At 44.2% G+C, this 14,526-nt stretch overlaps 1 protein-coding gene across 2 annotated transcripts in view; it reads right to left on the reverse strand.

Annotated features, from left to right (window-relative positions):
- COL4A2 (collagen type IV alpha 2 chain) overlaps positions 1-14,526 on the reverse strand; it is a 171,778-nt gene that overhangs the window by 90,289 nt on the left and 66,963 nt on the right. For both annotated transcript variants that reach the window (XM_083435542.1, XM_083435543.1), the window contains exons 5-11: positions 9,516-9,650; positions 9,392-9,436; positions 5,411-5,527; positions 2,810-2,881; positions 2,157-2,192; positions 1,990-2,052; positions 1,655-1,690 (exon numbers count right to left, since the gene is read on the reverse strand). In XM_083435542.1, the coding sequence (XP_083291668.1) occupies positions 1,655-1,690; positions 1,990-2,052; positions 2,157-2,192; positions 2,810-2,881; positions 5,411-5,527; positions 9,392-9,436; positions 9,516-9,650 (504 nt within the window). The remainder of the gene's footprint in view (positions 1-1,654; positions 1,691-1,989; positions 2,053-2,156; positions 2,193-2,809; positions 2,882-5,410; positions 5,528-9,391; positions 9,437-9,515; positions 9,651-14,526) is intronic.

Consider the following 14,526-nt stretch of genomic DNA (forward strand, 5'->3'; position numbering starts at 1 on the left):
CCCGGAAGTCCATCTTCAGAGAGCGAAAAGGAACAAGCAGGACTGCCTTGTCCTTCTCTAGCCTAGTTAGACTAGAAACCTTTTCTATTCAAATCATGTACATCCTACAATGAATAACTTTATTATTATTTTAGTTCATGGGGAGTCGTATCCAATGGAATGGGTGTTCACCATGTTCACACTAGACAAGAGCAAAGACTTATGAGAAGTAGGCTGGACTCCCTCAGTTTTTCCTCCTGTCTAGGCGCAGACAATACATTCCTCCCGGCTCTCCCGACTCAGCTAAGTTGTTACTAGTTTCTGAACTCCCCCTTTTCCCTTTAGATTTCCCATATCATTGTTTTAGTTTTACTGTACATTCTTTGTCCATGCATTGTGTTTTCCACCAAAAGAGGGGGGGCCCTTTCCGTTGCTCTTTATGTTTGGTTGTTCCGCTTATTTGCCACCCTTCTTTTATTCCTTAGTTGTTTACTTATATTGATATTTTTTCAAGAATTATTTATTCCGCTTCGGTGTGTGTGTGGTTGTGTGCTACTTGTGTGGCTGTTGGTGTGGCATTTGCATTCTCCTGCCCTAATTTTAAAACGGCTTGGCCACCTCCTCCTGGTTCACTGTTTTTACACTAACAATGGAGTGAGCGTTCCTCTTATGTCACTGCCTGCCTGCTTCTATTGGCTTTTGATACTGAGTCCTGCCTGCCTGCCTCCTGGTTCGTTTTGGCGGCGACAGAGGGCCCACCCCTCGTCCTCATCCTCCTGGTTGGCAGCTGTGACAAGGAGTGTGTGTGTGGCTTCTGTTTCCCCCCACATCCGGTTCACGGAGTGGCGAACAGAGTGTGTAGTTTGGTGTGAGGTTTTTGCCTGCCTTTTCTCCTGGTCCATGAAGTGGCGAATGGAGACCTCTGGGGCTGAATTTCTATAATCCTCCTCCCAGTCCACAGTGTGGCAAATGGAGTTGAGTGTTTATTTGGTGAAAATCAGAGGCTATCTGTGTGCTTTTGTGTGTGCGCACCTCTTTGCTGTCTTAATGGCAGCCATGGAGAACACTTGTGGCTTAAGCGACCCGCCTCTGAAAAAGCAAAGCAAAAACTGAAACACTTAAAGTGTCCTCTAAAGCTGAGGGATGTGCTAAGACTGCTCCCCCAGCGCCTTTCTTCCATAATTTTACCTCAGTCCCAGGCTCGCAATACAGAGCAGGCCTCTGCTCCTAAAAGTGCTTCGACTCAGTCGAATGCTAAGACTATACCACCATCTGCGGGTGAGGCGCAGATTGATGCTTTATCTGATTCTGAGCCAGAATGTTTCGTTTTTTCTGAGGATCAGAGACAAGAGCATCATGACCCCTCTCCAGCCACTCCAGATGCTCCACCTCCCGTTTCTCAAAACTTTCCAGCCTCATTGATTGAGCAGTTGAAGGAAGCCCTTATTGCTTCACTGTTCTCTGAATTGCATTTAAACTTATCTCCAAAGAAGCAGCCTAGGTCAAGTAAAGTAACCCATTCTGCCACCCAGAATTGTGGTATTCCACTTTATCTTTATGGCTTAAACTCCTCAACTGACCAAAGGAGCTTCTATAGCAAATTTGCATTTGCAACAGACCTTTGGATCATGTTCTGTGGACCCAAGATGGTCCCAATCATCAGAAAAAGACTTACCTGAAGTCCTGGAGATCCTGGTGGCCCTGGAGGTCCCTGAAAACAGAAGTTAGACAGTAAGGGATCCCTTTAGGGGAGTGCTCGCTTCATGTAAATATATGTATTTCACATACAGCTTTTAAAATGTACCTAGTATCTAAATGTTTTAATAACTGTTTCAGCACTCCAGTGTCCTTTCATGTTTTAATACTAATTAAAAAGCATTAATTCTAACTTGAGGAGTTCTGAGATTTGCCCATGTGCAGTCATCAGGATACCACACTGCTATCTGCATTCGTGTAACCATTCCCCAGGGCAGCTGATGAATTATAATTTATGCATTTCATTATACTTACAGGTAGACCTGTGTTTCCAACTGGACCAAATATACCCACTGCACCAGGAGCACCCTGAGGTCCCTAGACAGGAAGATAATTGCTTGTTTTTAAAATCAAACTGTTCCTTAATAGTTTATCATAAAGTCACTCTTAAAAAAATTGTTATTTATCACCTTAGTACTTACCGGGAAGCCCCTCAAACCTGGGTCACCAGTGTCTCCCTAGAGAAAGAAATCTTAGATAGTAAATGCAAGTCTAACATAAACAGCAATTTCTACTACATTGAAATAAAAAGGTACATATACATTATTTACAGAACTTTGTGATTATTTGCAAAATGCAAAAGATAAAAGTAATTAGAAAAGTAAATTTTGTCAGTATCACAATGTCTTCAATTCATATTTATAACAGAAACAAAACATTTAACAACTAATATGCAAATACTTATTTCCTATAAAACATAATACCTATGTCTATACAGTATATGATTTGTTTCAATATATTCACTTGAAAGAAGTTACAGAACTTGCATAGGATGATATTTTACTTGCATTGGATAAAATCTATTTCTACAGATATACACTGAAAAATGAGATGCAAGATTTTCAGTTGACAGTCTACATTTGGGAACATGATAAAAAAGCCTTCCTCCTGAAAATTTGGCTTCAGAACATAACTGGAAGGTTTCAAACTTCTCACATATTCAGGAAGAGCTGAGACTCTCAAAACATTTGAAAGGAGGTAGAGTAAAACATGGTAACCAAAAAACCACGGTACCAGAAAACGTGCTAACTTTGCACAACATCCTTTTAAGTTCTTAACAGTAGCGCAAACTTACCCTGAACTGCACGGCTAATTCCGGAGTAAAAACAAAGGGCTCTCCCTTCTGACCTTTGGGTCCTTGGATTCCCTACAGTGGTTGAAAACAAGTATTTAGCTCTCTGCCCATGATCACTAACAGCACAAGGGTTTCATGGAGTTGTTTCAGTAAATCTATGTGTATCCATATGTAAGCACTACCATTCCTCTTCCGATCTAGGAATCCATTGAAAAAATGTGCTTTCCAACATGGGTATGGAGTAAAAGCCTTCCTAAACCCTATCTCAAGCCAACAGAAGGTAGTGTTGTAAATTTAAATGAAGGTAAGTTGCAAACTATAGGATCTGTGGCCCATATTGGGACTACTACACATGCCACATAATACCCGTTCCGCATTTGTAAGAACTTGATCGTTTAGTGTGGCAGCACCTGCAATATGGAACTCCCTGCCAATTGAGATCAAGAAGGCACCTTTGTTCAATTTCCTGCTTCATCACGAGTCAAAGGTGTTCACTCCCCGCTGCAGGTGAGGTTCAGGCAGGGGAAAGCCAAGATTTATGAGGCGAAAATCCTGACCATGTTCCCCACTGGGGTCTGGGGAGCTCACTGCGCCCCGCTGTGCTGCTCAAGCCGGTGTCTGCCAACTTGAAAGGGAGTGCGACCTGGGAGTGTGTCCCTGATGTGGACGAGCTTTTGTCTCTGGCATGATTTGGGTTGGTTCATCCTTAATCTGGTATACTAGCGTTTAATCAAGAGGTGCTCCTGGATTGACATATGATAATGGGCTGCAATCAATTAGCTGCCAAAAGGACTGGGCCTGGCTCTTTGAAGGTATCGAATGTTTTTTCTAAAGTTTGAAAATCCTCACAACAGCCAAGAAAGGAAAGGGGAGGAAAAGGTGGTCCTTTTCTTGTCCTCCGCGTAAAATGAAAGAGATGTGTGTAGCCACAGCTATGTTATTCTGCCTGTTACCATGGAAAAGAGGAGGGAAACTTTTGATTTATGCTCAACAAGGAATTTAACAAGGTTTTATTATGCCCTCCGCCCTCGACCAAGGTTGAATGGACTCTATTTAAAATTATCTTTGGATTGGGCCAGGAATGTGAGGGAGCAATGCAGAGCAAGAAGAATGAACAGCTGCTGAACGGATCTGGCAAGAGGCTGGGTTTGATAAAAGATCTTGTATTTAACTGTGTGCCAAGGAAGAACTCCAGAGTGGAATTTTAATGGCAGAGACTGGACATGTACTCTGTGAGTCATTTATGGCTGCAGCCCATTTGCTAGTTGGTGAACAGCGGAAGGAATGGAATGTGACCTTGTACCATCCAGATAAACACAGCAAAGAACTGAACAATGGAAGATAGTAATTAATTCTCCTAGCACACCAGGTCTGAAACAACAATGTACATGAAGAACTTCACACGTGAACTGGTATTCAAAGGCACACTGCCTTCAGCAGTAATCATAACCAACATGGCTAGTAGGAATTGATAGCCTTAGTCTACATGAACTTGTCCGATCCCTTTTTAAGCCAGCTTGGTGGCCAATACTATATCCTGTGGCAGCAACCTCCATAGTTTAATCTCTTTTTTTCTGTTCTGAATTTTCCAATGGTCCTAGGTTCCAGTATTATGTGAGAGGTCCCCCCACCAAAAAATGATACACACAAACTCCATTTGACTGTAAGCAAAACAAAAAAACAAAAAAAAAACCCTCAAAGCAGTTTACAAAAAAGAATGGAATTATGAAATTATCAGTTAAAAAGTTAGAAACAGCTGTTTAAAAGAGATAGAAAATGTGTCTCCACCCACTTTCTCCACACCACACATAATGGGACTGCTACCTTTGCACAGTAGCCACCCAAACTCAGGTGTTTCTTTTTCACACGTCAAGGAACAGGCACCATCACATACAAGGGCACATTCCAGTGAGGCATAACCAGTAAAGCAGTGGTTCACAACCTTTTTTTGGCCATGCCCCACCTAAGCATCTCTAAAACCCTCGTGCCCCCCCCGTGACATATAATTCTTATTATTCAAAAAGTGAACCCCTATTCACATGTAGGCCTGGTGTGCTAGGAGAATTAAAAGGTCATTAACTTGGTCTAAACAATCTTCCAAATTGCCCCCCATAAAATCAAATTGCCCCCTGTGTGGGGGTGCCCCACATGGCACTCAAGCAAGGTGTGGAGAAGGAGTGTAGCTTGGAGAAGAGGTGGGACCTAGAGGGGGTGAGGCTCCCTCACACTGCCTCCCATGGCAAAGTGAATGCATGGTTTTGGTGGTCCATGATTTGTGACTACACAAGATGAGGGAGCTCCATGTTAGCCTAGAAATTATCGCTGTACAAAATGAATGCTAGGGATCTTGGGATTTATCACAAAGCAGAGCTATGGAGGAATTATAGTTTTTGCAGGATTTTAAGACATAATGCTAACAAGACAAATTCGCATAAACACTCCACCAGGCTTCCTCCCATGAGGGAAAATCTACTACTCTTCTCCTGACACTGGTGATAAGGAGCAGCGTACATTTTGCTGTGGTTTACAAAACATTTGCAAAGGTTGCATTAACTAAGATGTAGTTGCATTCCATTTATTCATTCAGTGTTAGCAACTTACAAAGAATCCGGGCAAGCCTCCAGGTCCCTGGCCTCCCTGCTGACCAGCGTCCCCCTTGGTCCCATTACAGCCATCATGGCCTGGTTTGCCCCTTGATCCTGCTTGACCCGGATGACCCTGCAGAGACAGAACAAACACAAGAATGTTTATCCAACCATCTGTTTTTAGTTTCTACTTCCTAGTCTTCATACAGCTCTGAAATGTTCTCACCATTACCCTAAGCAATGACTCCATGAGAAAACTGAGTGGGGGGAAATTCTTTAAAATATCTCTGTAGTTTAAACCAGATACCCCAGAAAACTTGAAAAGCCATCAGTGGGAAAAGGAAGTGGACACATGGACAATCAGTGGGCTGGGAAGAGTGGAGAAACAAAAGTGAAAAGAAGAGATGCCAATCTATCATCAGTTCCCTCTCTTCTATTTAAAAAAGGAAGCTTACTGAGGCAAAAGTCAAATGTGACACCAGTGCACAAGAAGAACTGCATGAATCCAGGCTCTGCTTTGAGCCAAGTCGCCTTCTATAGGCATCCAGTGTGAGTAGGCCCCAAACCTGGAGTGCCAACTTGGACAGGCACAGTGGTGTGCAGTGCATTTAAATTCAGTTTAAACTACCTGCTTGGTGTGTGGTACATAGCATGGGTAAGTTCTTTTTGACTGTCTGGATCCATACTTAAAATTGGGCTTGAGAGATTTTGTGTCAAGAATCTCTAAAATCAGGGGAAATCAGTATGGAGGAAGCCAGTTCTGGGATACATGCCTGGGTAGTTCTGGAAAAGAGCATAGGAGTAAAACTTCTTTGTTTATTATTTTATACAACACATTGTTAATTAGAAAGTTCAAACCAAGTTTTACTTTGACTATAATGCCTCCTCATTAATTTCTCATGTTCAGAATTTGGTGAAAGGTAGATTCACAAGCCTTCGTCATTTGCCCAAGGTTATTTGCACTTTAAATATCCTCCAAAACATTCACTATCTGTAGCACAAAAGATTGATTTTTATTTTGTAGAATGGCTTGTATACCTTCTCTCTGTGAAATTAGGCAGGTAGGCAGGAGAGACAGGGGGTGGACTGTGCAACTGGTGGAGATCCATGGAACTTTAAAAAAAATCCAGTCAGCTTTTACTACAGAATCTACTGTTTTAAATTAATATTTAAAATATAAACTTTTACTATTCTATTTCTGTTATGTACTGAAGTTCTCACCCTGGGCCGGAAGGGGGATACTGTAGATAGTTTTTAGTCAGGTCCACATATGCAAATAAGGGATTGAAAGTGACGTTCAGTGATTGGATAGTTACAGAAAGTGGTTACAGTTGCGTTGTAGTGGAGCTCTATATAAGCAGGCTGGCTGAACCCTTCAGTTCAGTTCTGTTGTGGTCTGTGAATAAACAAGAGCTGTTTGAAGAACCGCTGTGCCGTCTGATATGTTCACCCACAACTTAACACTGGCGACGAGGATGGAGCTGAATCACTGAGCTGAAACACCGAGCGAAATCACTGAACAGAACCAATTCAGAGCTGACCGCTCTGGCTAGAGCACTGTGTTCCATCCATCGCCCTCTACGTCGGCATCGGAACCATGGCTTCACTCGTGCCTCTATTGCCGTTTGCCCCAGCCTCTGAATCATGGGACTCCGACCTTGCTCAGTTTGACTGCTACCTCCAAGCCAACGAGCGGACAGAAGTGTCAGAGGAGCGTAAGCGGGGCCTATTCCTCAGCCTCTGTGGGCCCAAGGTGTTCGAGACAGCCCGAGCATTGGTTGCGCCTCAAGCAGTCCAGGCATGGGACACGATTCAAGAGAAGCTCCACAACCACTACGTGCCAAAGCATTCCAAGATTGCTGCCCGTCATGTGTTCTACCACCGGAACCAGGCAGAGTCAATTAACAACTACACCGCCACCCTCCGACAGGCTGCAATGCACTGCGAGTTCCGAGACTTAGACGATGCCCTGATGGATCAAATCGTCTGTGGGGTACGGGACATCCTTCTGCAACAACGTCTCCTTACCAAGCCAGACCTCATGCTGCATTGAGGAGGCCACGGCCTCGTAAGCTGCTGCACTCTCCGCCCAGGAGATCTGCAAGGCCAGCAGCCCGCGTCTTGCTAGGAAGCCAGTTCCAGTGCATCATGAAGAGGCCAGCAGTGATGAGGCATCCTCCAGTGAAGACGATGACGTGCACCAGACGAAGCGGGAGTGCGGGAAGTTCCAACAGAAGTCCAAGGGCCAATCGGAATGTGCCAGCTGTGGAGGCAACCATTCCCGTGCCAAGTGTTGATTCAGAGATGCCATCTGTCAGAAATGTTCCAGAAGGGGCCACATCACTAAGGTCTGCCGATCGGCTCCGTACAACACCCCCCCCCTTCACCGTGTCGCAAGTCCAAGTCTTCACTCCAGTCTGCCAAGGAAAGCTGTTTCGCTCTCACCAACTGCCACTGTCCATCTGGAACCACGATTGGCCAAACCAACTCGCCTACACGACGCAAGCTGAACGTCACTGTGCTCATTGAAGGAGCTCTGTGTGACATGGAGATCGACACCGCGTCTGCCCTATCCATCGTGTCTTGGAGCACCATCAAAAGACTCGTACCCAGAGTGTCCAAAAGGCAACTCGACTCTCACTGCATACACCTGAGAGACTACCAGGGTAACGACATTCCCGTGGTAGGCGTTGGCCAGTTCCGGGTCGCCTTCAAGGATTTTTTGGGCCTGCTCCGACTGGTGGTGGTCGAAGGTCAGCGGCCAAGCCTCCTAGGGCTAGACTGGTTTGATTCCCTCGGCCTGAAAGCCACCAGCATCAACTGCATCTCAAACGCAGAGACTGAGGGTCTGATCAAAGACTTTGCCAAGGTTTTTGACGGCACTTTGGGTCAATATACAGGTACGCCCATCTCCTTTAGCCTTGATCCAAAAGTTGCCCCCATCAAGCTAAAGCCACGCCGGGTTCCTTTTGCTCTCAAGGCTAAGGTGGACGAACAACTGGACAAGCTGATCGCCCAAGGAGTTTTGAAGCCGGTTGACCACACCAAGTGGGAAACCCCCATCGTCACGCCTGTCAAGCCGGACGGGTCAATGAGAATCTGTGCCGATTACAAGTGCACAATCAACAAGGCACTTCAGCAGCACCCTTACCCGGCTCCTGTTGTCCAACACCTGTTGCATTCCCTGGGTGAGGGTAAGGTCTTCGTTAAGCTGGACCTTGCCCAAGTCTATCAACAACTGCCCGTCGACAATGCCACCGCTGAAGCCCAGACGATTGTCACCCACCAAGGGGCATTCTGTTGCCACCATTTGCAGTTCGGGGTGAGTGTGGCTCCTCACATCTTCCAAAGCCTTATGGAACGTCTCCTGCAAGGGCTTCTGGGTATGGTACCGTATTTTGACGATGTCTTGGTGTCCACAGACTCACACCAGCAGCTGTTCGAGTGCCTCCGCGCTGTGCTGACCGGGAGGCCGGGCTCAAGGTAAAGAAGGAGAAGTGCCAGATCACCGTTCCACAGGTGGAGTTCCTGGGCTATCTTATCGACGCCTCCGGCCTTTACCCGAGAACATCCAAGATCTGTGCTATCCAGCAGGCCCCCATCCCAAAGAACAAGATGGAGTTGCAGGCGTTCCTGGGACTGCTGAACTTTTCTAACATATACTCCTTTTATATATACATATAACTTTTATATACATATAAGTTTTATAACAGCTCTATATAAGCAGGCTGGCTGAACCCTTCAGTTCTGTTCTGGCCTGTGAATAAACAAGAGCTGTTGGAAGAACCTTCATTTTAGTTTATCTGTATTTTTGATGCATTTTTAATTTATGTTTGGCAACCACCTGGTTGTTTTAGAGAAAAGCGGGCCTATTTTTACATGTTACTGAACTCAATAGGCAGTAGATATTTCATAATGGAAAGATTATTTGAAAGCAGTCTGAACTATTTACAGAAAGACCCTCTTATTTCAGTAGATTAAATGAGTGTCTACTTACGGGAATGCCATCTGCACCAGAAAAACCAGTGACCCCTCTTTGTCCCTAAGAAGAAAAAGGAAACATGATTAAAAAGCCCAGTCTTTCTTTACAGTTGTTAGCCTAATGGAAGTTATATCATTACCGCTTCTCCCTTTGGTCCAGTTATTCCTGGCTGGCCTCTTTCGCCTTTATATCCTTTGTGCCCTGGAAGTCCTGGGATACCTCCCACTCCAGGCGGTCCTGGGAATCCCTGCTGCCCAAGAAGTCCTGGTTGGCCCTGAAAATCACAACAAACACAATTCTTTAGAAACTACGGTAATGCATGCAACACTTGATCTCTGCAGTAATGAAGAAACCTGTGCTTCTCTTAATAAAGAAGCTAGCAATTTTTACAGAAGTCTAATTCCTGTGAACAGTAACATCCACCCAAATATTTTGCAGTGCAAATGAGTAACAAATGCAAGGAAGCCCTAGTTTTCACACTTTATTCTAGGGAAGTATTTCTGCTTGTTGACCAAGCATCAGAGAAGTCTCTTTTGCTATTGCATTTCAACAGTACACACCAGTGCATCATTACCATACGGGTTTACTTAGAAATAAGTCTCACTGTATTCAATAGCGCTTACTCCCAGGTAACTGTATAAGGTTGCAACATGTATAGAATTGTGAAGCCCACTTAACTGGGGAATGGTTTTTAAATATATAATTATATATATACAGTAATACCTCCGTGAATGTCTGCCTTGTCTAGCGTCCGTTCCGGTGAATGTCCACGGCAAACCCAGAACAGGTTACTTCTAGGTTTGCCGCTCACACATGCGCAGAAGCGCTAAATTGCGCTTTGCGCATGTGCAGAAATGCAAACAGCTCCACATGCGTGCACAGATGCGCCACTTTGTCCTGCATTCTTCTGTCTGTCTGTATCCTGCCCATCTGATTGGGTTGCCCCAGCCACTCTAGGCAGTTCCAGCATATATAAAAACATAGTAGGACATTAAACCTTAAAAAGCTTCAGATGTTTCCTAAACGTTATATAATTACTCATGTCATTGACATCTGGTGGGAGGGCATTCCACAGGGTAGGCGCCACTACCGAGAAGGCCCTTTGCCTGGTTCCCTGCAACCTCACTTCTCGCAAGGAGGGAAGCGTCAGAAGGCCCTTGGAGCTGGAGCTCAGTGTCCAGGCGGGATGAGGCGGGTGGAGATACTCCTTCAGGTATATAGGGCTAAGGCCATTTATTACAGATGACAAAATAGATAAATTATTATTATTATTATTAAAGTTGTATACCACCCTTCATCAGAAGATCACAGGGTGCGTCACAACATAAAAATACAAAATAAAAAAGTAAAATAGATCCTTTACATTTTGAAAGTTTTATCTTTAAAATAGACCTGTAGATGGCACTCATCAACCACATCAATAGTAACACCAGAAAACTAGAACCACAAATGCACTTTTAAGGAATACTTCCACTAAATTCATTACAGTTTGAAGTGCAAGACTGTTTAATAGGCAAGTAGGTCAGGCTTGGAAGGAGGCATTAGTTTAGTCTGCTCCCACGTCACCGTGACTCTTAGGCAAGAAGATTTGTCCCTAAAATGGTTACCAACAGCCTGCCTCTTGTTGCCATATATTACAGGAAGGAAAGCAATGTCTTGTGTAATGAAATATGATCCTGAATAAACAGACAGTGCCTTACATGGGCAATGCCTCATGTGGTCTAGCATGAAAAATGAGACCAGAACAGAAGGACTGAAGCACAAAGGAAAGTGTGCATTAATAAGTCTGATGAGGTTGTGTTGGGAAGTTGTATTTAGACAAGAGAAGAGTTACTGTTAATCTACCGCCATCTCAGGTATTCATTAAACAGTGTCAGAAGCCCAAAGTACTCCACAGATGTGGGGGAGCAAAATGTTCCCCGTTGGAGAGATTTGACCCAGGACTCCTAGGAGTATGTTGCAATAACATGGGTGCCAAAGCAACTGTTGTAGCTATTCATGGACATGGTGATTCCCTTGCTACCTTTTCATAGGAACATTGGAAGGACTGCTGGATCCGCCCAGGGGGCCATCTGGTCCAGCCTCCTGTCCTCACAGTGGCCAACCAATTGCCCCAAAGGGAAAGCCACAAGCAAGAGCAACTCTCCCCTTCTGCAGTTTCCAGCCACTGGTATTCAGAAGCATGGCTGCCTCCCCTGTGGCCAATAGCAGTTGGTCGCCCTCTTGTCCTCCATGAATCCGCCTGATTCTCTTTTAAAGCCATCCAAGCTGGTGGCCATCGCTTCCTCTTGTGGGGGAGAGTTCCGTAGTTTAACTCTGCGCTGTCTTATCTGTCCTGAATCTTTCAACATTCACTTTCATTGGACATCCACAAGTTCTAGTGTTATGAGAGAGGAAGAAAAACTTTTCTCTATACACTTTCTTCATGCCACACACAGTTTTATAAACTTCTACCATGTTGCCTCTTACTTGCCTTTTCTCTAAACTTAAAGGTCCCAAATGCAAGGGGAGTGTGTGTTTCATGCTTCAGCAGACAAGGCCACAGGCTCCCCTAGAGGTCCCTGGCCTGGCTGTCTCTTTCTGTGGTGCTGCCTCCTGAGTGGCTGGCTCCCCCCGTCTCTGTGCATTTAGGGTTTTGCCATGTTGGGGGTGCACTAGTGGAGTTTCTAGGGGTGTGGTGGGCATGCCTGCCACTTTTCCTACTGATTTGCTGCGTTTGGGTAGTTTAGGCTGGATGAGCATAAGAGCATAAGGTAGAGTGACAGCATACCCCCCCTTGCATAATGAGGGTCTAGGGATGATCAAGAAACAGTTTGATACTAAGCATGGTGATACGTGGAAAGGAGTCCAGAATTTGTCTCTTTTGCTGCTCTAATTAATATGTTGGACCTTTAGACACTGCTGCATTCATTTGCTGCCAGAAATTAAAGCTTATACCTTGAGTTATAAACAACTCAGGTTACAAACGCTTCAGGTTACAAACTCCGCTAACCTGGAAGAGCAGTGGCATAGCGTGGGTTGTCAGCACCCGGGGCAAGGCAAGTAATTTGCGCCCCCTAACCCCTGGATTTTAGCACTGCGACTGCGAGCGCCCCCCCCAGATGTTGCGCCCGGTGCGGCCGGCCCCCCCTGCACCCCCCACGCTACGCCACTGTGGAAGAGTTACCTTGAGTTGAGAACTTTGCCCCAGGATGAGAACGGAAATCGTGTGCCAGCGGCGCAGCAGCAGCAAGAGGCCCCATTAGCAAAAGAATGTTCTGTTCTCTAGTTAAGAACAGTTTCAGGTTAAGAATGGACCTCCAGAACGAATTAAGTTCGTAAGTAGAGGTACCACTGTACATGAAAAATAAAGGCAAATTCAAATTTATTTTTCTAAAATGCTAAAGAAGAAAATCTCACGTTTAGTCTAATGGTCATCTAATTTACTGTTCATTTAAACTGAGTCATCCAGACATATGACATTTACTCCCAGGAAATTAAACTAATTCCAGGGAGGTGATTCAGCCCTTAGAATGATTTTTAAAATTGCAAATAAGGTCAAAATTAACATTAAATCCTCATAAAAGTGCCTGCTAAGGAATTCTCTCTACTTAGTTCCCAAAAGTCATGTTCTTGTTTGTGAGCAGTAAATTAGACAGTCATCCAAACAACTGAAGAGGCCTCTCCTTTCTCATGATTCAAATTAATTTATCAGATGCTTCCCCAGACTATTTCATCTTTTGGAAAATAATCATGTCACCATATAATGTCACCAATTTGAACATTCTAAGTATTTTTTATCTTAATTTTCACATCACAAGTCACATAAAATAGTTTCAAAAGATCACAATAGTAGAATAATGAAAAATATAACATATACTATTTGTTTAAAAAATACAGCATTACTCTTAAAAATCTTGGTTTAGGATTATTCTTGTGTATATTAGAATCACTGGCCCCAATCCTGAATCCAGCAGGCACCTGGGCCTCCCCATTGTCATCTATGACAGCTGGACCTCTGTGAATATATGGGGTCCTCTTTCATACCTGGCAAGAGGAAGCATGTGTGTGCATCTCCTTCAGTTTACAAAAATTTAGTCAAGCCATTTGTCTAGATAGGATTTACAACTATCACTCATGCATGTTTTCCCAATATTCTCACCTAAATTTATTGAGTAACTTGCCTAATTACCAAACTATTCTACAGGAACCAAATAATGATGATGATGATGATGATGATGATGATGATAATGATAATGATAATAATAATAATAATAATAATAATAATAATAATAATAATAATAAATTATTTATACCCTGCCCATCTGGCTGCGTTTCCCCAGCCACTCTGGGCGGCTTCCAACAGAATATTAAAATACAATAGTCAGTTAAACATTAAAAGCTTCCCTGAAAGGGTAACAAATGGGTGGTTTCAGAGATGTGACGAGGGAGCAAGAGGACCTAGCTGTTACCTTAGGCTACCTCAACCCAAAACAGGTGGAAGGGAAATATTATTGGTCAAAAGAGATACAGGGCAAGTTGAAACACAACCACCGAGCACACACGGCCTCTGCGGCAATGGCAGAGAACAGGATGCTAACTCTGCTCTGCCTGGGCCTGGTAATGGAGCGGATGAGGCCCATGGAGGTGAAACTCAGTCATGAGAAGAGGGAGCAACAGCTGGTTCTTCAGCCCTGCATAGAGCTACAGGATTTGGAGCCTGGAGGTGCTAATTTATCTAGCGTTTAAAATGAAGGCCCAAGTAGACTTTGTGGCACACAGTGCCTTGGGCCCACTTCTGCTGACACCCCATTAGCAACCCTTTCTGGACAGTTAATCTGGCTCTGCTAAGGGGCCACAACAAGAGGCCCCAGACAGAACGCTAAGGCACACCACTTGCCACTTTTAAAAAATCAGTGCTTGATATCCGAGTTCAAATGCTTTCAGTGACCTTTTTCTGGGGAGTGGCTTTTAATCTAGTTCATAAAGAAAAGTGGGTTATAAATTTTCAAATACATAAATGCTGCTTGTTTCATTAAGCTCTTAAAGAAAAGACAGTATCTGGCACCAGTATCCTGCATTAAAACACTCCGTAGGAAAGAGTGAAAACTGCATGGCCAGCTCATGGCTTCCTTTTCAGGCTGTGTGGGAGTTGTTCTCAAGACCGAGAA

Source organism: Podarcis tiliguerta, assembly GCF_965153285.1.
Source record: "Podarcis tiliguerta genome assembly, chromosome: 3".
Lineage (NCBI taxonomy): Eukaryota > Metazoa > Chordata > Lepidosauria > Squamata > Lacertidae > Podarcis > Podarcis tiliguerta.